The sequence below is a fragment of the Bufo bufo genome, chromosome 6, assembly GCF_905171765.1.
Source record: "Bufo bufo chromosome 6, aBufBuf1.1, whole genome shotgun sequence".
Lineage (NCBI taxonomy): Eukaryota > Metazoa > Chordata > Amphibia > Anura > Bufonidae > Bufo > Bufo bufo.
The window spans coordinates 37,522,717-37,547,762 of NC_053394.1; the positions used below are offsets into that span (position 1 = coordinate 37,522,717).

At 46.0% G+C, this 25,046-nt stretch overlaps 1 protein-coding gene and 1 long non-coding RNA gene across 2 annotated transcripts in view; both read left to right on the top strand.

The window, feature by feature from the left end:
* The window catches only part of LOC121003106 (canalicular multispecific organic anion transporter 1-like), a 198,950-nt gene that overhangs the window by 87,699 nt on the left and 86,205 nt on the right, over positions 1 to 25,046 (top strand). Inside the window, exons 11-12 of the mRNA XM_040434685.1 lie at positions 24,317 to 24,382; positions 24,475 to 24,612. Of these exons, the coding sequence (XP_040290619.1) occupies positions 24,317 to 24,382; positions 24,475 to 24,612 (204 nt within the window). The remainder of the gene's footprint in view (positions 1 to 24,316; positions 24,383 to 24,474; positions 24,613 to 25,046) is intronic.
* On the top strand, positions 775 to 21,338 carry LOC121003109. Its single transcript, XR_005779419.1, has 3 exons — positions 775 to 956; positions 8,708 to 8,710; positions 21,327 to 21,338. It is a non-coding gene; the product is annotated as an uncharacterized LOC121003109 (long non-coding RNA).

Consider the following 25,046-nt stretch of genomic DNA (forward strand, 5'->3'; position numbering starts at 1 on the left):
GGTAACGGGGAATCAGGGTTCGATTCCGGAAAGGGAGCCTGAGAAACGGCTACGGCTACCACAATCAAGCAAGGCTGCTTGCGTGCAAATTACCTATTAGGTATAATTAGGTGAGGGCCTGCAGGTGAGCTGACCCTCTAAAAGATTGTAGGTGAAGGCCTGCTGGTGATCTGACCATCTAAAATATTATGGGCGAGAGCCTGCTGCCGCTTTTGTGACTCTAGATAACCTGGGGCCGATAGCACATCCCCGTGACAGCGATGATCCATTCGGATGTCTGCCCTATCAACTTTCAATGTTATTTTCTGTGCCTACCATGGAGACCACGGGTAACAGGGAATCAGGGTTCGATTCCAGAGAGGGAGCCTGAGAAACGGCTACCATTTCCAAACAAGACAGCATGCGTACAAATTACCTATTAGGTATAATTAGGTGAGGGCCTGAAGGTGATCTGACCCTCTAAAAAATTATATGCGAGGGCCTGCAGGTGAGCTGACCCTCTAAAAAATTATATGCGAGGGCCTGCAGGTGAGCTGACCCTCTAACAAATTATATGCGAGGGTCTGCTGCTGAGCTGACCCTCTAAAACATTATGGTTGAGGGCCTGCTGCTGAACTGACCATTTAATAAATTATGGGAGAGTGCCTGCTACAGAAAAAATTTACAGTGTTCAAAGCAGGCCGGGTCGCCTGAATACTTCAGCTAGGAATAATGGAATAGGACTCCGGTTCTATTTTCTTGGTTTTCGGAACTGGAACCATGATTAAGAGGGACGGCCGGGGGCATCCGTATTGCGCCGCTAGAGGTGAAAATCTTGAACCGGCGCAAGACGAACCAAAGCAAAAGCATTTGCCAAGAATGTTTTGATTAATCAAGAACGAAAGTCGGAGGTTCGAAGACTATCAGATACCGTCCTAGTGCTAATCATAAACAATGCATACCGGCGATCTGGCGGCGTTATTCCCATGACCCGCCGAGCAGCTTCCAGGAAACCAAAGTCTTTGGGTTCCGGGGATAGTATGTTTGCAAATCTGAAACTTAAAGAAATTGACGGAAGGGCACCACCAGGAATGGAGCCTGCGGCTTAATTTGACTCAACACGGGAAACCTCACCCGGCTCGGACACGAAAAGGATTGATGAATTGCTATCTCTTTCTCGATTCTGTGGGTGGTGGTGCATGGATGTTCTTAGCTGGTGGAGCGTTTTGTCTGGTTAATTCTGATAACGAACAAGACTCCTCCGTGCTAACTAGTTATGTGACCCCCGGCAGTGAGGATTGTGTTGACCAGACTCTTGGATAGTGAGACTAAACTTATAGGTGAGGGCCTGCTGGCAAGCTGACCCTCTAAAAAATTATATGTGAGGGCCTACAGGTGAGCTGACCGGCAAAAAAATTATATGCGAGGGCCTGCAGGTGAGCTGACCCTCTAAAAAAATATATATGCGAGAGCCTGCAGGTGAGCTATCCCTGTAAAACATTATATGCGAGGGCCTGCAGGTGAGCTGACCCTGTAAAACATTATATTCGAGGGTCTGTAGGTGAGCTAAACCTGTAAAAAATTATAGGTGAGGGCCTGCTGGTGAGCTGACCCTTGAAAAAATTATATGCGAGGATCTGCAGGTGAGCTGACCCTGTAAAACATTATATGCGAGCGCCTGCAGGTGAGCTGATTCTATAAAACATTATAGGTGAGGGCCTGCAGGTCAGCTGACCCTCTAAAAAATTATATGCGAGGGCCTGCAGGTGAGCTGACCCTGTAAAACATTATATGCGAGTGCCTGCAGGTGAGCTGACCCTAAAAAACATTATATGCGTGGGCCTGCAGGTGAGCTGACCCTGTAAAACATTATATGCAAGGGCCTGAAGGTGAAATGACCCTGTAAAAGATTATAGGTGAGGGCCTGCTGGTGAGCTGACACTCTAAAAAATTATATGCGAGGGCTTGCCTATGAGCTGGCCCTGTAAAACATTATATGCGAGGGCCTGCAGGTGAGCTGACCGTCTACAAAATTATATTCAAGGGCCTGTAGGGGAGCTTACCGTGTAAAAGATTATAGGTGAGGGCCTGCTGGCGAGCTGACCCTCTAAAAATTATATGTGAGGGCCTGCAGGTGAGCTGACCCTCAAAAAAATTATATGCGAGGGCCTGCAGGTGAGCTAACCCTCTAAAAAATTATATGCGAGAGCCTGTAGGTGAGCTGTCCCTGTAAAACATTATATGCGAGGGCCTACAAGTGAGCTGACCCTGTAAAACATTATATGCGTGGGACTGCAGGTGAGCTGACCCTGTAAAACATTATATGCGAGGGTCTACAAGTGAGCTGACCCTATAAAACATTATATACGAGGGTCTGCAGGTGAGCTGATCCTGTAAAACATTATAGGTGAGGGCCTGCTGGTGAGCTGACCCTCTAAAAAATTATATGCGAGGGCCTGTAGTTGAGCTGACCCTATAAAACATTATATGCGTGGGCCTACAGGTGAGCTGACCTTGTAAAACATTATATGCAAGGGCCTGAAGGTGAGCTGACCCTGTAAAAGATTGTAGGTGAGGGCCTGCTGGTGAGCTGACCCTCTAAAAAATTATATGCGAGGGCCTGCAGGTGAGCTGACCCTCAAAAAAATTATATACGAGGGCCTGCCTATGAGCTGGCCCTTTAAAACATTATATGCGAGGGCCTGCAGGTGAGCTGACCCACTACAAAATTATATTCAAGGGCCTGTAGGTGAGCTTACCCTGTAAAAGATTATGGGTGAGGGCCTGCTGGCGAGCTAACCCTCTAAAAACTTTTATGCAAGAACCTGCAGGTGAGCTGACCCTGTAAAAACATTATATGCGTGGGCCTGCAAGTCAGCTGACCCTGTAAAACATTATGTACGAGGACCTACAAGTGAGCTAAACATATAAAACATTATAGGTGAGGGCCTGCTGGCGAGCTGTCCCTCTAAAAAATTATATGTGAGGGCATGCAGGTGAGCTGACCCTCGAAAAAATTATATGCAAGGGTCTGCAGGTCTGCTGACCCTCTAAAAAATTATATGAGAGGGCCTGCAGGTGAGCTGACCCTCTAAAAATGATATGCGAAGGCCTGTAGGTGAGCTGTCCTTGTAAAAAATTATATGCGAGAGCCTGCAGGTGAGCTGTCCCTGTAAAACATTATATGCGAGGGCCTGCAGGTGAGCTGACCATGTAAAACATTATATGCGTGGGACTACAGGTGAGCTGACCCTGTAAAACATTATATGCAAGGGCCTGAAGGTGACCTTCCCTGTAAAAGATTGTAGGTGAGGGCCTGCTGGTGAGCTGACCCTCTAAAAAATTATATGCGAGGGCCTGCCTATGAGCTGGCCGTGTAAAACATTATATGCGAGTGCCTGCAGGTGAGCTGACCCTCTACAAAATTATATTCAAGGGCCTGTAGGTGAGCTTACCCTGTAAAAGATTATGGGTGAGGGCCTGCTGGCGAGCTGACCCTCTAAAATCTTTTATGCAAGGGCCTGCAGGAGAGCTGACCCTGTAAAAACATTATATGCGTGGGCCTGCAAGTCAGCTGACCCTGTAAAACATTATATTCGAGGGCCTACAAGTGAGCTAAACATATAAAACATTATAGGTGAGGGCCTGCTGGTGAGCTGACCCTCTAAAAAATTATATGTGAGGGCATGCAGGTGAGCTGACCCTCGAAAAAATTATATGCAAGGGTCTGCAGGTCTGCTGACCCTCTAAAAAATTATATGAGAGGGCCTGCAGGTGAGCTGACCCTCTAAAAATGATATGCGAAGGCCTGTAGGTGAGCTGTCCTTGTAAAAAATTATATGCGAGAGCCTGCAGGTGAGCTGTCCCTGTAAAACATTATATGCGAGGGCCTGCAGGTGAGCTGACCCTTGAAAAAATTATATGCGAGGATCTGCAGGTGAGCTGACCCTGTAAAACATTATATGCGAGGGCCTGCAGGTGAGCTGATTCTATAAAACATTATAGGTGAGGGCCTGCAGGTCAGCTGACCCTCTAAAAAATTATATGCGAGGGCCTGCAGGTGAGCTGACCCTGTAAAACATTATATGCGAGTGCCTGCAGGTGAGCTGACCCTAAAAAACATTATATGCGTGGGCCTGCAGGTGAGCTGACCCTGTAAAACATTATATGCAAGGGCCTGAAGGTGAAATGACCCTGTAAAAGATTATAGGTGAGGGCCTGCTGGTGAGCTGACACTCTAAAAAATTATATGCGAGGGCTTGCCTATGAGCTGGCCCTGTAAAACATTATATGCAAGGGCCTGCAGGTGAGCTGACCGTCTACAAAATTATATTCAAGGGCCTGTAGGGGAGCTTACCGTGTAAAAGATTATAGGTGAGGGCCTGCTGGCGAGCTGACCCTCTAAAAATTATATGTGAGGGCCTGCAGGTGAGCTGACCCTCAAAAAAATTATATGCGAGGGCCTGCAGGTGAGCTAACCCTCTAAAAAATTATATGCGAGAGCCTGTAGGTGAGCTGTCCCTGTAAAACATTATATGCGAGGGCCTACAAGTGAGCTGACCCTGTAAAACATTATATGCGTGGGACTGCAGGTGAGCTGACCCTGTAAAACATTATATGCGAGGGTCTACAAGTGAGCTGACCCTATAAAACATTATATACGAGGGTCTGCAGGTGAGCTGATCCTGTAAAACATTATAGGTGAGGGCCTGCTGGTGAGCTGACCCTCTAAAAAATTATATGCGAGGGCCTGTAGTTGAGCTGACCCTGTAAAAGATTGTAGGTGAGGGCCTGCTGGTGAGCTGACCCTCTAAAAAATTATATGCGAGGGCCTGTAGTTGAGCTGACCCTATAAAACATTATATGCGTGGGCCTACAGGTGAGCTGACCTTGTAAAACATTATATGCAAGGGCCTGAAGGTGAGCTGACCCTGTAAAAGATTGTAGGTGAGGGCCTGCTGGTGAGCTGACCCTCTAAAAAATTATATGCGAGGGCCTGCAGGTGAGCTGACCCTCAAAAAAATTATATACGAGGGCCTGCCTATGAGCTGGCCCTGTAAAACATTATATGCGAGGGCCTGCAGGTGAGCTGACCCTCTACAAAATTATATTCAAGGGCCTATAGGTGAGCTTACCCTGTAAAAGATTATGGGTGAGGGCCTGCTGGTGAGCTGACCCTCTAAAAACTTTTATGCAAGAACCTGCAGGTGAGCTGACCCTGTAAAAACATTATATGCGTGGGCCTGCAAGTCAGCTGACCCTGTAAAACATTATGTACGAGGACCTACAAGTGAGCTAAACATATAAGACATTATAGGTGAGGGCCTGCTGGCGAGCTGTCCCTCTAAAAAACTATATGTGAGGGCATGCAGGTGAGCTGACCCTCGAAAAAATTATATGCAAGGGTCTGCAGGTCTGCTGACCCTCTAAAAAATTATATGAGAGGGCCTGCAGGTGAGCTGACCCTCTAAAAATGATATGCGAAGGCCTGTAGGTGAGCTGTCCTTGTAAAAAATTATATGCGAGAGCCTGTAGGTGAGCTGTCCCTGTAAAACATTATATGCGAGGGCCTGCAGGTGAGCTGACCATGTAAAACATTATATGTGTGGGACTACAGGTGAGCTGACCCTGTAAAACATTATATGCAAGGGCCTGAAGGTGAGCTGACCCTGTAAAAGATTGTAGGTGAGGGCCTGCTGGTGAGCTGACCCTCTAAAAAATCATATGCGAGGGCCTGCCTATGAGCTGGCCCTGTAAAACATTATATGCGAGTGCCTGCAGGTGAGCTGACCCTCTAAAAAATTATATTCAAGGGCCTGTAGGTGAGCTTACCCTGTAAAAGATTATGGGTGAGGGCCTGCTGGCGAGCTGACCCTCTAAAATCTTTTATGGAAGGGCATGCAGGAGAGCTGACCCTGTAAAAACATTATATGCGTGGGCCTGCAAGTCAGCTGACCCTGTAAAACATTATATTCGAGGGCCTACAAGTGAGCTAAACATATAAAACATTATAGGTGAGGGCCTGCTGGTGAGCTGACCCTCTAAAAAATTTAATGTGAGGGCCTGCAGGTGAGCTGACCCTTGAAAAAATTATATGTGTGGGCCTGCAGGTCTGCTGACCCTCTAAAAAATTATATGCAAGGGCCTACAGGTGAACTGACCCTCTAAAAATGATATGCGAAGGCCTGTGGGTGAGCTGTCCTTGTAAAACATTATATGCGAGGGCCTACAGTTGAGCTGACCCTCTAAAATTATGTGCGAGGGCCTGCAGGTGAGCTGACCCTGTAAAACATTATATTTGAGGGCCTGCAGGTAAGCTGACCATGTAAAAGATTATAGATGAGGGCCTGCTGGCGAGCTGACCCTCTAAAAAATTATATATGAAGGCCTGCAGGTGAGCTAACCCTCTACAAAAGTATATGTGAGGGTATGAAGTCGTGCTGTCCCTGTAAAACATTAAATGCGAGGGCCTGCAGGTGAGCTGACCCTCTACAAAATGTTATTCGAGGGCCTGCAGGTAAGCTGATCCTTTAAAAGATTATTGGTGAGAGCCTGTTGGTGAGCTGACCCTCTAAAAAATTAAATGTAAGGGTTTGCAGGTTAGCTGACCATTCGAAAATATTATATGCGAGGGCCTGCAGGTGAGCTGTCCCTGTAAAACATTATATCCAAGGGCCTGCTGGCAATCTGACCCTCTAAAAAATTATATGTGAGGGCCTACAGATGAGATAACCCTCAAAAAAATAATTTGTGAGGGCCTGCAGGTGAGCTGACCCTCCAAAAAATTACATGCGAGGGCCTGCAGATGAGCTGACCCTATAAAACATTATATGCGTGCGCCTACAGGTAAGCTGATCCTTTAAAAGATTATTGGTGAGGGCCTGTTGGTGAGCTGATCCTCTAAAAAATTTAATGTAAGGGTTTGCAGGTTAGCTGACCGTTCGTAAATATTATATGCGAGGGCCTGCAGGTGAGCTGACCCCAAAATTTTTTTATATGCGAGGGCCTGCAGGTGAGCTGACCCTCTAAAACATTATATACGAAGGCCTGTAGGTGAGCTGTCCCTGTAAAACATTATATGCAAGGGCCTGCAGGTGAGCTGACCCTGTAAAACATTATATTCGAGGGCCTGCAGGTAATCTGACCCTGTAAAAGATTATTGATGAGGGCCTGCTGGCGAGCTGACCCTCTAAAAAATTATATATGAAGGCCTGCAGGTGAGCTAACCCTCTACAAAAGTATATGTGAGGGCATGAAGTCAAGCTGTCCCTGTAAAAAATAAAATGCGAGGGCCTGCAGGTGAGCTGACCCTCTACAAAATTTTATTCGAGGGCCTGCAGGTGAGCTGAACCTTTAAAAGATTATAGGTGAGGGCCTGTTGGTGTGCTGACCCTCTAAAAAATTATATATAAGGGCCTGCAGGTGAGCTGACCCTCGAAAATATTATATGCGAGGGCCTGCAGGTGAGCTGACCCTCTAAAACATTATATGTGAAGGCCTGTAGGTGAGCTGTTCCTGTAAAACATTATATGCCAGGGCCTACAGGTGAACTGACCCTCTAAAAATTTATATGCGAGGGCCTGTAGATGAGCTGATCCTGCAATAGATTATAGGTGAAGGCCTGCTGGCAAGCTGACCCTCTAAAAAATTATATGTGAGGGCCTGCAGATGAGATAACCCTAAAAAAAAATATTTGTGAGGGCCTGCAGATGAGCTGACCCTTAAAAAAATTACATGCGAGGGCCTGCAGGTGAGCTGACCCTCTAAAACATTATATTCGAGGGCCTGCAGGTGAGCTGACCCTGTGAAACATTACATGCGTGGACCTGCAGGTAAGCTGATCCTGTAAAAGATTGTAGGTGAGAGCCTGCTGGTGAGCTGACCCTCTAAAAAAAATGTATGCAAGGTCCTGCAGGTGAGCTGACCCCAGTGGCGTGCCTAGGGTGTTTGGCACCCGGGGTGGGTCCTTTCTCTGGCACCCCTACCAATACTTTAAAAAAAATGGTTATCCCTTTACAATAGTATTGCCCTCATTGTACAACCTTCACAGTAGTTTTGTCTAGATATGTGCTCTCTCATGGTAGTTATGCCCTCGAGTTCCAGAGCGTGCTCACGTTGCACAACAGCCAGTAAGCTGGCAATTTCAAGCACTGCTGCAGCGTTGACAGACCGGCTGAAGCTGTCGATGACTTGCGGAAATGTGCACACATGCGACGCACCTTCACCAGTAGCTCAGGCAAATTGGGGTACGTTTTGAGAAACCGCTGAACCACTAAGTTTAAGATGTGGGGTAGGCATGGGATGTGTGTGAGCTTGCCGAGCTCCAAAACCGCCACCAAGTTACGTCCATTATCTGACACAACCATGCCTGATTGTAGGTTTAGTGGCGAGAGCCACAGCTCAGTCTGGTCTCTTATTCCCTGCCATAGTTCTGCGGCAGTGTGCTGTTTGTCCCCTAAGCATATCAGCTTCAGCACGGTCGCTTCCCCACTGCAGTGCTACAGTGCTTCCAGCTACCGACTGATGGCTGACTGGTGCTGCACGTGGATAATTTGGAGGTGGAAGTGGAGGAGGAGTCAGAGGAGGAGAAGTGGGAGTTGGAGCCACTAACGTAGGTGCTGGCGGAAACCCTGATCGACGTAGGGCCTGCAATCATTTGCGTCGGTAGCACCTGTGCCATCCCAGGGTACAACTCGCTCCTGGGTACGACTCCACAACATTCACCCAGTGTGTCATCAGGGAAATGTAGCATCCCTGGCCGAAGGCACTTGCACATGGCACACCTTGAAAAATAGTGGCACCTGGGGACTAAGTAACGCGGGACAGCCTCCGACATCAGGCTGCAGAAGGCCTCAGTGTCCACAAGCCTAAATGGCAACATTTGCAGGGTTAGTAATTTGGAAATCTGCCCATTTAGTGCTATGACCTGTGGGTGGGTGGGTGGCTGGGTATTTGTGCTTGCGTTCAAAGGCCTGGGGGACATTTGGAAGCTCCGCTGGGACACGTAAATGGATGTGGTCGCTGATGGTGCATGCAAAGGTACAGGTGCAGGGCGTGAGGCATCCGGGCCTGCACCTTCGACAGGGAATTGGCCAGCACATAACATAGGGGAAGAGGAGGCAGTGGTGTGACCCGCCGACACAAATTGTGGACCCAGGCGTTCATCCCACTTATTACGGTGATTGGATGCGATGTGGTGGATAATGCTAGTGGTGGTGAGGTTGCTAGTGTTCACGCCCCGACTCATTTTCGTATGGCACAGGTTGCAAACTACTATTCTTTTGTCGTCCGTACTTTCCTCAAAAAAGCGCCATACAGTGGAACATCTACCCCTTGGCAAGGGAGATTTCCACAAGAGGGTGCTCCATGGAACAGTTGCGGGCCTGTTTGGTGTGGCCCGCCTTCTCCCTTTTGCCACCCCACTGCCTTCCATCCTGTTGCGGTGCTGCAGATCCCTCCCCCTCTGTACTGCTGTCCTCGCTCGGCTTTTCACCTTCCCAAGTTGGGTCAGTGACTTCATCGTCCACCACCTCCTCTTCCACTTCCTCACTCTGCTCATCCTCCTGACTTGTTGACCTAACCAAAACCTCAGTGATTGACAACTGTGTCTCAACCTCTTCGTCAAGCTCTTGAGTAGAGTTGAGCGAACCCGAACTGTAAAGTTCGGGTTCGTACCGAACTTTAGGGTTTTCAACACCCGGGCCCGAACATTTACGTAAAAGTTTGGGTTCGGTGTTTGGCGATTTTTATGCCGCTTTTTGAAAGGCAGCAGAGCAGCCAATCAACAAGCGTCATACTACTTGCCCCAAAAGGCCATCACAGCCATGCCTACTATTGGCACGGCTGTGATTGGCCAACTGCAGCATGTGACCCAGCCTCTATTTAAGCTGGAGTCACGTAGCGCCCCCGTCACTCTGCTCGGATTAGTGTAGGGAGAGGCTGCAGCTGCTGTGAGTGAGAAATTAGAGAGAAATCTTATCAAGAACTGGTTTATGTACTCAGCGATCTACAGAAAAAGTGTTTTGTGGGTGCAGTGCACAATTTTTTTAAGCCTGCCCTGAGCCAACTACTGCTGAAAACGAACTTTTTTTTCTTCAGTTAGTCAATATCAATACATGATCGGCAGCCATTTTATGCAACGATAGTGCACCAGCATAGGCTATCTGCAAGTCCAGCAATACAGCTTTGGCATACTGGGGTGAAAAAACCCTCTAATATACTGCACATCTGGGATTAGACAAGCATAAGTGACTGTCACATTTAGGACAGAAATACAGCTTTTTGGTTAGGGTGAAAAAATCCTCTAATATACTGCATATCTGAGATTAGACAAGCATAAGTGACTGTCACATTTAGGTCATAAATATGGCTTTGGCATACTGGGGTAAAAAAGCCTCTGATATACTGCACATCTGGGATTACACGTGCATAAGTGACTGTCACATTTAGGACAGAAATACAGCTTTTTGGTTAGGGTGAGAAAACCCTCTAATATACTGCACATCTGGGATTACACGTGCATAAGTGACTGTCAAATTTAGGCCATAAATACGGCTTTGGCATACTGGGGTAAAAAAGCCTCTGATATACTGCACATCTGGGATTACACGTGCATAAGTGACTGTCACATTTAGGACAGAAATACAGCTTTTTGGTTAGGGTGAAAAAACCCTCTAATATACTGCACATCTGGGATTAAACGTGCATTAGTGACTGTCACATTTAGGCCATAAATACGGCTTTTTAGTTAGGGTGAAAAAACCCTCTAATATACTTCACATCTGGTATTAGACGTGCATAAGTCACTGTCACATTTAGGCCATAAATACGGCTTTTTGGTTACTGGGGTGAAAAAAGCCTCTAATATATTGCACATCTGGAATTACACGTGCATAAGTGACTGTCACATTTAGGCAATAAATATGGCTTTGGCATACTGGGGTAAAAAAGCCTCTGATATACTGCACATCTGGGATTACACGTGCATAAGTGACTATCACATTTAGGACAGAAATACAGCTTTTTGGTTAGGGTGAGAAAACCCTCTAATATACTGCACATCTGGGATTACACGTGCATAAGTGACTGTCAAATTTAGGCCATAAATACGGCTTTGGCATACTGGAGTAAAAAAGCCTCTGATATACTGCACATCTGGGATTACACGTGCATAAGTGAGTGTCACATGTAGGACAGAAATACAGCTTTTTGGTTAGGGTGAAAAAACCCTCTAATATTCTGCACATCTGGGATTAGACAAGCATAAGTGACTGTCACATTTAGGCCATAAATACGGCTTTTTAGTTAGGGTGAAAAAACCCTCTAATATACTTCACATTTGGTATTAGACGTGCATAAGTCACTGTCACATTTAGGCCATAAATACGGCTTTTTGGTTACTGGGGTGAAAAAAGACTCTTATATACTGCACATCTGGGATTCCACGTGCATAAGTGACTGTCACATTTAGGCCATAAATACGGCTTTGGCATACTGGGGTAAAAAAGCCTCTAATATATTGCACATCTGGGATTACACGTGCATAAGTGACTGTCACATTTAGGCCATAAATACGGCTTTTTGGTTACTGGGGTGAAAAAAGCCTCTGATATACTGCACATCTGGGATAAGACGTGCATAAGTGAGTGTCAGATTTAGGCCACAAATACCGCTGTCATATAGAGTTTTAAAAAAAAAATTTAGTGCAATACCCTACATCAGGGTTTTTATTGGCGGTTAATTATTTTTAACATACTTAAACACTTTTTACTTTGCTTTGTGAACGCTAACTATGAGGCAAACATCTAATAAGGGACGTGGTCATGGTCGTGGTGGTGGTGTTGGTGGAGCCTCTGGTGCAGGTAGAGGACATGGCCGTTCTGCCACAGCTACACGTCCTACTGAACATACTACCTCAGGTCCCAGTAGCCGCCAGAATCTACAGCGATATTTGGTCGGGCCTAATGCCGTTCTAAGGATGGTAAGGCCTGAGCAAGTACAGGCGCTAGTCGATTGGGTGGCCGACAGTGGATCCAGCATGTTCACATTATCTCCCACCCAGTCTTCTGCAGAAAGCGCACAGGTGGCGCCTGAAACCCATGCCCATCAGTCTGTCACATCACCCCCGTGCATATCGGGGAACCTGTCTGAGCCTCAAGTCATGCAGCAGTCTCTTATGCTGTTTGAAGACTCTGCTGGCAGGGTTTCCCAAGGGCATCCACCTAGCCCTTCCCCAGGGGTGGAAGACATAGAATGCACTGACGCACAACCACTTATGTTTCCTGATGAGGACATGGGAATACCACCTCAGCACGTCTCTGATGATGACGAAACACAGGTGTCAACTGCTGCGTCTTTCTGCAGTGTGCACACCGAAAAGGAGGTCAGGGAGGAAGACTGGGTGGAAGACGATGCAGGGGACGATGAGGTCCTAGACCCCACATGGAATAAAGGTCGTGCCACTCTCAGTGGTGAGACCGAGCCAACAGCATAGCAAAAGCGGGAGCAGGGTGCAAAAGCAGAGCAGCCGTCGCCAAAACAGTTCGCCTGCTACTGGCCACCGTCACCAGGAACCGAGCACACCATAGGCAGCTTCAAGGAGTTCCCTGGCATGGCACTTCTTCACACAATGTGCTGACGACAAGACCCGACACAGGAGATTTGGCGCGGATAATTTAACTGTCCGCAGCAGACACTGTATACGGAAAAAGTACACTAGATGTCACTGATATTTTAGGGATGCGCACACTTTACACAGGAGATTTGGCGTGGATAATTTAACTGTCCGCAGAGGCCTATTAGAAGCTATTTAGTGCAGGATGCGCTAAAAATATATATTGCTGCTGTCACACACATTAGTCCTTAAAAGGACTTTTGGGTCTCTGAAAAGTTTTTCTAAAACAAATCTTCCAATAACACTCCCTACACTGTCTGTCTCTTCCTATGCACTGTTCTACCTAAGACTGAGCAATTTAGCGCAGGTTGCGCTACAAACATATATTGCTGCTGTCACACACATTAGTCCTTAAAAGTACTTTTGGGTCTCTGAAAAGTTTTTTTTTTAAAACAGATCTTCCAATAGCACTGCCTACACTGTCTGTGCCTTCCTATTCTCAGCTCTCCTTGACTTTATAGCACCCGATGGCGCGTTCCGGCCAGCCAATCATTGTAATGCCAGTAGCCAACATGGCTACGGCATTACAGTGCATGCCAGTACCTTACGTGCGGGGAGGAGACTCGAGCATTGCGCTCGAGCACATGCGGTACTCGGCCGAGTACCGCCATATGTGCCGAGCATCGAGATGCTCGAGCCGAACTAATGTTCAGCCGAGCATGCTTGATCAACACTAGTGCAGACAACTCATTTCCACAAGGAGGGAACGCTGATGCTGTCACCGTAGCAGATGGTAGAGGCAATGCATGATATGTGAAGGGAACAAGGCGCAAAACCAGTGACACAGAAATCTGTAGGTTATACCAGGTACAGAAAACCGCACTAGTGCCTACCAGAAGTGAGCAAACCCATCACCTATAGCATGGCTTGGTATGGGAATTTGACCAGCGCCATAAGGAATCAGCGAACCGATCAGCCACTACCATAAATACCATGCATTGTAAATGTGTTGCAGAAAACCGCATGAAATGCCAGGGTCGATACCCCACATGGAGGAAGGGGATGCGGCAAGAACCTCTAGTGCCGAGCCCCCTGACAATGTGTGACGTAAGCCAGAACCAGTGACTGTCAGCATTTAAAGGAAGAACGCAAAAACTCCCCCTGGGAAGGGGTAACACAGTAGTAGCCACGGAACAGGAGTAGCCAAAAAATCTACAGCCAGCGCAAAGACTGCCTTATAGGGGGAAGCCATACCAGCACCTATGGCCTCTCCAGAGAATATACTCCACCTGAAAATGAGGTCAAACAGCAGTGGCCAACATGAACTGTTAGTAGCACAATACTCCACCGAGGAAGGAAGAAAACTGGCAACCTGTGCAGATGTTCCACCTACTGAAGGAATGTGGACGCCGAGCGTGCCAAGGAAAAGCAACAAAATTTGAATGCTCCGCATGGGGTCTCAAGGTACGAGGAGAGGCATATTGTGGGTGAACACCCTGGAAAGACAGAGGCTGCCACGTAGGCGCCCCATCCCAATCCGTACAACAACTACCTGAGGAAAACGATAGTGTGAAAGTAGTCACAGTATCCCGTGGTTCTTCCAAAATACCGCCTATGACGGGGGGTAAGGCAATTGTCTGTGTCTAGCAACGAGACCACCCTTGGTACGGGATGGAATGCGACAAGGGGATAATGCGATAGGGTGGAAGATCACAGAGGTAGTGGGAATACTCTGCCTATGGAAAGAGGGGAGCCCGACAAGATGTACAGTATCCACTGGTAGAACAAGTTCCACTGGTTGTGGAACTACCCCGCCGATGGAAGGAGGGTAATGCTACAGGATCTTGCAGTATGCAGGTGTGGTACCCATCTCCACCTAAGAAAGGCCGATAATGTAACAGGATAAACAGTTTCCAGTGGTAGTGGGGTTACTCCGCTGACGGAAAGAGGGAAACCCGACAGATGTACAGGGTCCACTGGTAGTGCAGGCACTACTGGTTGTGCAACTACTCCGTCAATAGAAGGAGGGTAATGCAACAGGATCTACAGTATGCGATTGTGGAGCAAGTAGTCCACCTATAGCAGTTGGAAATCCAACCGGACAGAAGATAACCAAGATTAGTGCAATTACTCTGCCTGCGGAAGGGGTAATGCGATAGAACATATGGTCTCTGCTGGAAGTGCAATTACTCCGCCTAAGGAAGGAGAGTAATGCTACAGTCTATATAGGATCCAGTGGTAGCGCAATAACTCCATGGAATGAGGATAATGTACAGTATCCAGTGGAAGTGTAAATACACCCACTATGGAAGGAGGGCAATGCTACCTGGAATATATGATCCAATGGTAGTGCCAAATACTCCGCCTAGGAAGGAGGGTAATGGTACAGGAGGTACAGTATCCAGTGATATTTTTAGTACTCAGTCTATAAAAGGAGAGTAATGTGACAGGCTGTACAGTATCCAGTGGCGAAGTAAATACCCCACCTATGATAACAGGCCTTGCTACCGGATGTATAGGGTCCCATGTGCAAATACCCTGCCTATGAAAAAAGAGCAATGATACAGAATGAATAGGATGCAGTGGTAGTGCAAATACTCTGCCTAAAAAAGGAGGGTAATACTACAGGCTGTACAGTATCCAGTGGTAGTGCAAGTATTCCATCTAAGAAAGGAGGGTAATACTACAAGCTGTACAGTATCCAGTGGAAGTGGAATTACTCCGCCTAAGGAAGGGTGTAATGCTACAGGCTGTACAGTATCCATTGGTAGTGCAGGTACTTCACCTATTGCAGGGGGTAATGTTACAGGCTGTACATTGTCCAGTGGTAGTGCAAGTACTCCACCTATGGAAGGGGTTATTGCTACAGGCTGTACAGTATCCAGTGGAAGTGCAATTACTCTGCCTATGGAAGGGGGTAATGCTACAGGATGTACAGTATCCTAGTCGTAAGTAGCTAGCAGTAGCACGCTGCCTATCCATTGCGCCACTGTCTCCGCTGTAGCTGTAGAGAGGACACAGTGTAAGCCTGAACATGGGGCACTACAAGCACTAAGATAACAAGCTGGTCACACACTACTATAAGGCGATGGAAACTAAGCCCAAAATAGGAGCGGAGCTCCAAGGGTTAATAATAATAGCTGTGGGAATTACATGCAGCCCCAATCCCATCAACCCTTATAAGAGTAAGGAGTGTCCAGCAGTATTGATCCCTTTAAAACTTAACTTTTACTTCATAAATTATAAAATACTACCACCGTGGTGGTTCACCAGTGAAAAATAGTGAAACAAACAACAATAATATACGATATAACATGCTCCTAAGAGATCGCTTGGTCCACAGCCATTACACCACACCAATTGGGGTAGGGACCTGGTTGGACCGCAAACCGTGCGGCATGTTCAGGTGCGGCTCCTGTAAGGCATGTGCTTTTATCTCCACTGAAAAATCAATTATATGCTCAGTCACTGGCCAAGCCTATCAAATTAGGGATTTCTACAACTGTAGGAGCAAGGGTGTGGTATATATATGCCAATGCCCTTGCCCTATGGATTATATAGGCAAAACCATAAGAGAGGTCAGGCGTCGGATCTGTGAACATGTGAACGACGTGGTTAAGAAAAAAATCACACCCGTCGCGTCACATGTAATTGACGTCCATGGTGGCGATCCTAGTTGTCTGCGATTTTCGGTCCTTGAAACCATCCCACTATCACCAAGGGGTGGAGACTGGGACCGGAAAATCCTTCAGAAAGAGTGCGTCTGGATTCACCGCTTTAGATCCCAGGCACCACTCGGGATTAACGAGAGACTCACTTTCTCCTGTTTTTTGTGATCTGCGGGGGGGTGGCTTTATGTTCATGGTTCCCTTATCTCTATGGTTAAGAACTACGCGAATTCAGTAAATCCATCAAGGCCAAGACAAAAATAAATAGGATACACTCTGTATCTAATCTGCACATATGTTTTATGTGCCCTAGGTGTCACCTTTATCACAGGGAACACACCCAAGTAAAAATCTTTATCGTAGGGATTAAATCCAAGTGAAAAATATGATAATGAATATCCCTGTATCACCCTTTACACCCCATTCCCCTGCCCCTTACCAAGAGTATGTGTGATTGCTGCTACAAATGTATGTTCACAAAGCGTCGCCTGGGCTCTGTGACATAATACTCTGATGCACTGGTAATGGGACGCCTTGTGGAGCGGATGTGACGCGGCAATGCGTTCCACAGGACCGGATGTGGCCGCTCCGTGCGTTTCACCTAACACAGGCGTCGCACGGACCGGAAGTGACGCGATGATGCGTTCCACCTGACCGGATGTGGACGCTCAGTGCGTTCCATCTATACCAGGTGACGCACTGAGGCGGAAGAAATGCCTCCATGTATTACAGGGATTGGTGGTCACAGATGCATGCGGCGCATGGACTGGCAGTGACGCCGGCTGTGACGCCCTACTCCCTGTTACGATCTGTTGGACGCGCTAATTAGCGCGAAATGTGAACAGGTGGTAAGTGGATATATAGGGAAATGAGAGGGAGTGTGAATGTTAGGAGGAACAGGACGCCACAGGGACGCAGCTCAAATGTAAGTAAGGACCATGTACCAACAGCTGAAAATGAGGATCATGGCATATAATGTGCTTGATAGTATATGTAAATTTCTTGCTTACAGCTTTTTGGGTGAAGTACTGGCCCCTATCTCTCTGGGCCCTCTAGCCTCCTGAATGCACAGGACAATAAGTAAGTGCTGATCTACAGGAGGTCGAGGATAGACTTCAGCTGCAGTACCTATACTTATACTGTTTTTACTCTCTACAGGTGGGACATATCAAATTGGTCCCTTGGTCCTATGTGTATCATCATCTGCGTCTCTGGTCCTGTGTCCTCTATTATATCCTAAGTATATCTGATATATCTTGTTATGTATGATGGTTGTATCCCTGACCGTGAATGCCCCCTGATGAACCTAGGAATAGGGGAAACGCGTAGGGGCTTATGCGGACCAGCCTGGGAACGCACCGGTTGATGCCCCTGTGCTTGGTTTTGCATTAATATAGGTGATACCTACTATGTTCACCTTCTAACGTATTGGTCTATGAATATCTATTAGTGTCCCGTAGGGTAATCCATTACCAGGGACGCATTATTACACCCGTCAGCTTCCTGGGGAGCATTTTATTCGATTGTTGGAGAGGAGGGTAAACGCAGGGCAGTCAGCCCAGGCACGAGGACAGGGAGTCTCCACCATCAGGGGACGTCCCTGGGCTGAGGTTTTAGTCAGGGTGAGCATAGGGAAAGGAGAGTTCCACCCACTGCTCCCTTCAGCTGCCCTGTGTTCACTCACCACCTGACCAGTGTATCGTGAGCTGGCTCCCAGGAGCTGTTATATCGTATATTATTGTTGTTTGTTTCACTATTTTTCACTGGTGAACCACCACGGTGGTAGTATTTTATAATTTATGAAGTAAAAGTTAAGTTTTAAAGGGATCAATACTGCTGGACACTCCTTGATTCTATGATCCTTTCTCATCAATTCATATTGATTTAGCTGGACATTTGTTCCTTATAAGAGTAATAGGTAATTATTTTCCCCGCCTCCACAGAAACACTGAGGCAAGGAGCGGGTTAAGTAGGTTGGGGGCGGAGCTCAGTGGACCGATTATGGGCGTGAAGTTTCGTGCTCTGATAGTACAGTCCCGACCCCCAAACACTGTTGGGGAATGCGGCATAGTAGGCCGCAGAGCCGGGGCCTCGCTTACAGGTGGGGCCGACCAGCTGAGAGAGCAGCGCATGGAGGGAGTGGGAGTGTCAGGGGGATCTTGCCCCCCGAACAGAGGAGGCCGGGAATGGGCGTACCGATGCCCAGTGAGAGACAGCAGCGGCCGCCCAAGGAGGCCTGTGAGTGCCGGAGTACCGCTGGGCCCGGAGGAAGGTGAGGGGGCTGGGGACTGAAGCCGGACCGAGGGCCTGTGAGAGGCCAAGGTTTTGAGGAAAAAAAAACTTTTACTGTGAGAACATAGGAGAAGGGGACCCAGCAGAAGGTTAACCCCTAGAACCCAGTACAGGGAGGAGGGGAGGAAGGTTAACTCCTGGGGGGGGGGATGTTGGCAGGGGAAATGTAGGTAATACTTACCTAGATGGTTTCTGCCCACCCCGATTCCAGCAGTGTCACCTTCCTCAGCGTGCTGCCCCTTGGGGAGGGCGGCTACACTGGTAACAGAGGGACTTCTGGAAGTAACAGATAAGGTGACACTGTAGCTGGCGGATAATAGTGGATTTGAGATCCACTGTTCCTCCTTGTCTTCCAGACGTTGGGAACGAGCAGCAGGCTTGAGGACCCACTGGTCCGGGGGAAAACAGGTGGTTGGAGGCCACCTGTAGTCCGATCGGAAAAATAAAAAATCTTTTTCAGACCTGCAGGAAAACATGTCTGCCTCCTACAGACACTAAACTAAAACTGATTAGCTTAGTGTCTGCAGGAGGGGTATAGCTGAGAGGAGGAGCTAACACTTTTTTTTGCTTAGTGTCGCCTCCTAGTGGCAACAGCTATACCCATGGTCTTCTGTGTCCCCCATTGATACGAGTGAGAAAATCAGTGTCTCTCTAAAAGGGTTATCCAAGACAAAATTTTTTTTTTTAACAGGCTTCTTGAGATTGGCTGGACCCGCGGTGGGATTCATAGTTACCTGGTCCCCACCACTAGATTCTGGCTGCATTGCTCCACTGCCACCTCATCAAGTTCCGAAACTCTGGGAATCAACAACCTGTTGATGGGCGTCATGTGACTGTGACTGCTTCAGCCAATACTGGCCGCAGCAAAGACCTGTCACCCATGTGGTACATCATTGGGTACACTTGCTGCACGGGTTACAGGTCACTGCCCATCTACAGCATATCGATTCCCAGAGACCTGGGACCTGCGGATGTGGCAGCGGAGCGATGCAGCCGGAATACAGTGGCAGGCACTAGGTGGGCCAAACTGTTATTTGGTGTGCTCAGGCATCGCGCTCCTGAATATGGATGCTATACAGTTCTTAGACAGGTTATCTCTACTGGGCTTTCTCTACACCTCTGTTACATCTGGCCTGCTTTTGTAGTTGTTTTCTCTGGCCCAGCTGTTGATGGATTTGGGTCCAGGCTGGCTCATGAGTCAGCAACATGTACTCCTCTCACTATTTAGCCTAAGGGTGCATTCACACAACTGTATATCCGCAGAAAATATGGATGACAGCCTTATTGCATCTGTTATTTTATTTTTTATTTTTTTGTGCATCCATTGTAACCATGCCTATTCTTGTCTTCAAGACGGAAAAGAATAGGACATGTTCTATCTTTTTTGTGGGGCATATGAATGGGCACATACCTCGTGCATACAATATACAGTAAATACATGTAATACAGAGAAGAACATTATTTTGCACTTTGCGGTGTACTGCAACTCTGGAGTGGGACACTACAGGGGCACCATGGCTGTCTCCGCTATGAGGACTCTGTGGCTGCCACTAGTTGTGGGCACTCTGTTGGTCACTATTATGTGGGCATAATGACTGTCGCTGTTAAAGGAGTTGTCTAGCATAGGAAAAGCACAGCTGCTTTCTTCCAAAGTCAGCGCCACACCTGTCTTTTGTGGGGGTATTGCACCACTCACTTCAGTGGAGCTCAGCTGCAGTACCAGACACAACCTATGGACAGGTGTGGTGCTCTTAGTAAGCCATGCTTTTTTTTATTGTGGACAAACCCTTTAAGAGGGGAACAGTGACTCGGTGGTATAGGAGCACCATGGCTGTCAGTGTTATGGGGAAACTGTGGCTGCTACTCCTATGGAAGCACTTTGTGGGGTACTGTGGCTTTCACCTTTATGGGGGAAACATGACTGGTACTGTTATGGGGGCACTATAGCTTTTTGTCCCAGGGCAATAGTTTGAGGATACAATCTATACCTTAACCCTTTCAGGACAGGGCGATTTTAATTTTTGCGTTTCCGTTTTTTACTCCCAGCCTTCCCAAAGTCCTAACTTTTTTATGTTTCCGTTCACATAGCTTTATGAGGGCTTATTTTGTGGGGGACAAGTCGTACTTTCTAATGGAGCCATTTACAATTGCATACCATGTAGTGGGAAGCGGAGGATAAATTCCAAATGGGGTGGAATGGGGAAAAACGCAATTCTGATAAAGGTTTTGATTACATTGTACACTATATGGGATAATTGACCTGTTATCTTCATTCTCCAGGTCAGTACCGTTCCAACGATACCACACTTGTATAATTTTTCTTGCGAATTTTAGATCTGTAAATAATTTATTACATTAGCAATTCAGACATCTTTGTGAGAGGATAAAAAAAATGAAAAGATGATGGATAAAAATTTTATATAAAAAAAAGAAAAATTAGAATTTATTTTTTTTATATATATAAAAGTTAAAAAAATATATAATGCAAACTTGAATTCTCAGTATATGTGGCTATAGAATATTCACTGTAAATCCCATTAATGTCCAGTAGGGGGAGCAGTGACATCAAAGTTCTAAATAGTCCAAGTTCGTTCACACCGTTTCATGAATGGGCATCCCAGTGATGAGCAATATAGTATCGCAAGAGATCAGCGACTGTATGTGTCAGAGAGCTTCCCTTTAGCTATGACGATGCTTTGTACTGCGCAGCTTGTGTCTTGAATGCCCAAAAACTTATATTACTGCAGAGATACCATATGCGTTTTGAGGCTCAGTGGTTTCAGGAAGAGGCATTGAGCCTCGAAACGCGTATGATATCTCTGCAGTAATATATGTTTTTTTGTACACTTGAGCAGCCCTTGAATTAATACCGGACACCGTTTACAAGCTCCGCTATTCTATTCAAGACACAAGCCGCGCAATACAAAGCATCTTCAATTCGAGCAACCAGCACCTCGCCGTAGCTCCCGCTGTGCCCACGTGGGACGCCACGATACGGGCAGGTAGAGCTCGGCTAACCAACCCCATTTCTTACCGCGAACATCTAGACCGGTAATGTAATTAAAACATTGTCATTTACAATCATCTATGCTCTGATCAGGCTAACATGCGGTTTGTCTCTGGAGCAGTACATCGCTAATACAGTGGACATTCTTTACCGTGTTCACCGCACACAGGACAGCGCTACAGTTTGAAATATTATTATTATTATACTGCAGGCTTTTGTGAACATCAAATATATTACCCTAACTTACCGGAAAACATTGGATGTATTGTGACGTTCTCTCTCTATCAGATGGAGAGACACTTACTGGCACTTATGTAAAAAGGAAGATCGTCATAGCTAAAGGGAAGCTCTCTGACACATACAGTCGCTGATCTCTTGCGATACTATATTACTCTTCACTGGGATGCCCATTCATGAAACAGTGTGAACAAATTTGGACTATTTAGAACTTTGATGTCACTGCTCCCACTACTGGCCATTAATGGGATTTACAGTGAATATTTTATAGCCATATATACTGAGACTTCAAGTTTGCATTATATATATTTTTTTTAATTTTTTATACAGTACAGACCAAAAGTTTGGACACACCTTCTCATTCAAAGAGTTTTCTTTATTTTCATGACTATGAAAATTGTAGATTCACACTGAAGGCATCACAACTATGAATTAACACATGTGGAATTATATACATAACAAACAAGTGTGAAACAACTGAAAATATGTCATATTCTAGGTTCTTCAAAGTAGCCACCTTTTGCTTTGATTACTGCTTTGCACACTCTTGGCATTCTCTTGATATGCTTCAAGAGGTAGTCCCCTGAAATGGTTTTCACTTCACAGGTGTGCCCTGTCAGGTTTAATAAGTGGGATTTCTTGCCTTATAAATGGGGTTGGGACCATCAGTTGCGTTGATGAGAAGTCAGGTGGATACACAGCTGATAGTCCTACTGAATAGACTGTTAGAATTTGTATTATGGCAAGAAAAAAGCAGCTAAGTAAAGAAAAATGAGTGGCCATCATTACTTTAAGAAATGAAGGTCAGTCAGTCAGCCGAAAAATTGGGAAAACTTTGAAAGTAAGGGCTATTTGACCATGAAGGAGAGTGATGGGGTGCTGCGCCAGATGACCTGGCCTCCACAGTCACCGGACCTGAACCCAATCGAGATGGTTTGGGGTGAGCTGGACCGCAGAGTGAAGGCAAAAGGGCCAACAAGTGCTAAGCATCTCTGGGAACTCCTTCAAGGCTGTTGGAAAACCATTTCAGGGGACTACCTCTTGAAGCTCATCAAGAGAATGCCAAGAGTGTGCAAAGCAGTAATCAAAGCAAAAGGTGGATACTTTGAAGAACCTAGAATATGACATATTTTCAGTTGTTTCACACTTGTTTGTTATGTATATAATTCTACATGTGTTAATTCATAGTTTTGATGCCTTCATAGTCATGAAAATAAAGAAAACTCTTTGAATGAGAAGGTGTGTCCAAACTTTTGGTCTGTACTGTATATAAAAAAAATTTTTTAAATTTTTGTTAATTGTTAATGTAATAAATTATTTACAGTATCACTTACATTGTGGTTAATATACACGACCCTAGATATTTTGAGTGCCTCCCAGATCTAAAATTCACTATAACCTGCTTTCTAGGGTGAGTTGCCGGGAAGAGCACCTAGCCATAGGTTTCTCAGTTTGGTGTAGCCACTGATCCAGTTTTATCTAATTATAATTTTTCTTGCGTTTTAATACTGAAAAAGAAAATTAAAACATTTGAGCGAAAAAATAAATAAAAATTGTATACCCATATTCTGACCCCTATAACTTTTTTGTAGTTATGTGTACAGGGCTGTGTGAGGGCTCATTCTTTGCAGGACGATCTGTTCTTTTCAGTGATACCAATTTAAAGTGTGTGTGACTTTTTGATCACTTTTTATAAAAAAACTGTTGAATAGTTGAAGTGGCAAAAAATGGCAAATTGGCAGTTTTTATTTTTTTCTCCGTTATGCCATTTGCTGTTATGCCATTAATATTGTTATATTTTAATTGTATGGGCATTTACGCACACGGCGATGCCCATGATGTTTATTTTTTTATTGGTTAAGTATTTTTATTTTAAGGAAAAGGGGGTGATTTGAACTTTTATTTTTTCTATTTGTAAAAACTTTTTTTTTTTTACATTCTTTTTTTTTTTTAAGTCACCTTAGGTGATAATAACTGGCAATTATTAGATTTCCCATTGTGTTCATTGATGGATAAATAGCCATCATTGAACATTTCATTTGCAATATAACAATATAATGCTGCCACCTAGTGGCCTGTATTGGTATACTCCTGAAATAGACACCAAAGCCTGCTTGAGGCCGGGGAACTCTGTTACCAGAGCGGAAGCACGCGACTACTTCCGCTTCCGGACTGATCAGATGCCGTGGTCACATTTGACCACGGCATCTGGAGGGTAAAATGTATGTGATCAGCCTTATGGCTGATCGCATACATGTGCCACGGGTCTCTGCCATTTAAAATAGCAGAAACCCCGCGAGCGGGCTCCACGGTTAAAGACCAGACTTCTGCCGTACATATACGCCGGCGGTCCTTAAGAGGTTAAGGGGCAGGACACACATCTGAAAGTAGGCGATAATGACCTAGAGGGAGGGCGAAGCCTGCGCCTGTTCTTACATGGAGGAGGGGACCACTATTCGGTTCTATGGCTGCCTCTATGGCACATACACATAAAGTCCAATCTACTCTTGTGTTCTGCAGATGAAAAACATGAAAAACAAAGATAAACGGCTGAAAATAATGAATGAAATCCTGAACGGCATAAAGGTGAGGGTTGTTATTACTCGGCTTGTGATGTATTTAGCTGCTTCATGACTGTTTGCAGCCACATTTACTCTACGTCATGTGTTTTGTTCTAGGTCTTGAAGTTGTACGCCTGGGAGCCTTCATTTGAGAAACAGGTGCAGGAAATTCGTGAGACGGAGCTGAAGTACATGTTACGCTTCGCCTATCTATTCTGCATCTCCATGTTAATATTCACCTGTACCCCATTTTTGGTAAGAATCAGTTTATCCCCTTTGACATATCTCATGTTATAGTCACATAGGGCCCCATTTATCAGAACTGCCCATAGCAACCAATCAGAGCTCACCTTTCATTTCTTAAAGTGTTCTGAATAGAGTTGAGCGAACACCTGGATGTTCGGGTTCGAGAAGTTCGGCCGAACTTCCCGGAAATGTTCGGGTTCGGGATCCGAACCCGACCCGAACTTCGTCCCGAACCCGAACCCCATTGAAGTCAATGGGGACCTGAACTTTTGGGCACTAAAAAGGCTGTAAAACAGCCCAGGAAAGAGCTAGAGGGCTGCAAAAGGCAGCAACATGTAGGTAAATCCCCTGCAAACAAATGTGGATAGGGAAATGAATTAAAATAAAAATTAAAAAAATTAAAATGACCCAATATCAATTGGACAGAGGTCCCATAGCAGAGA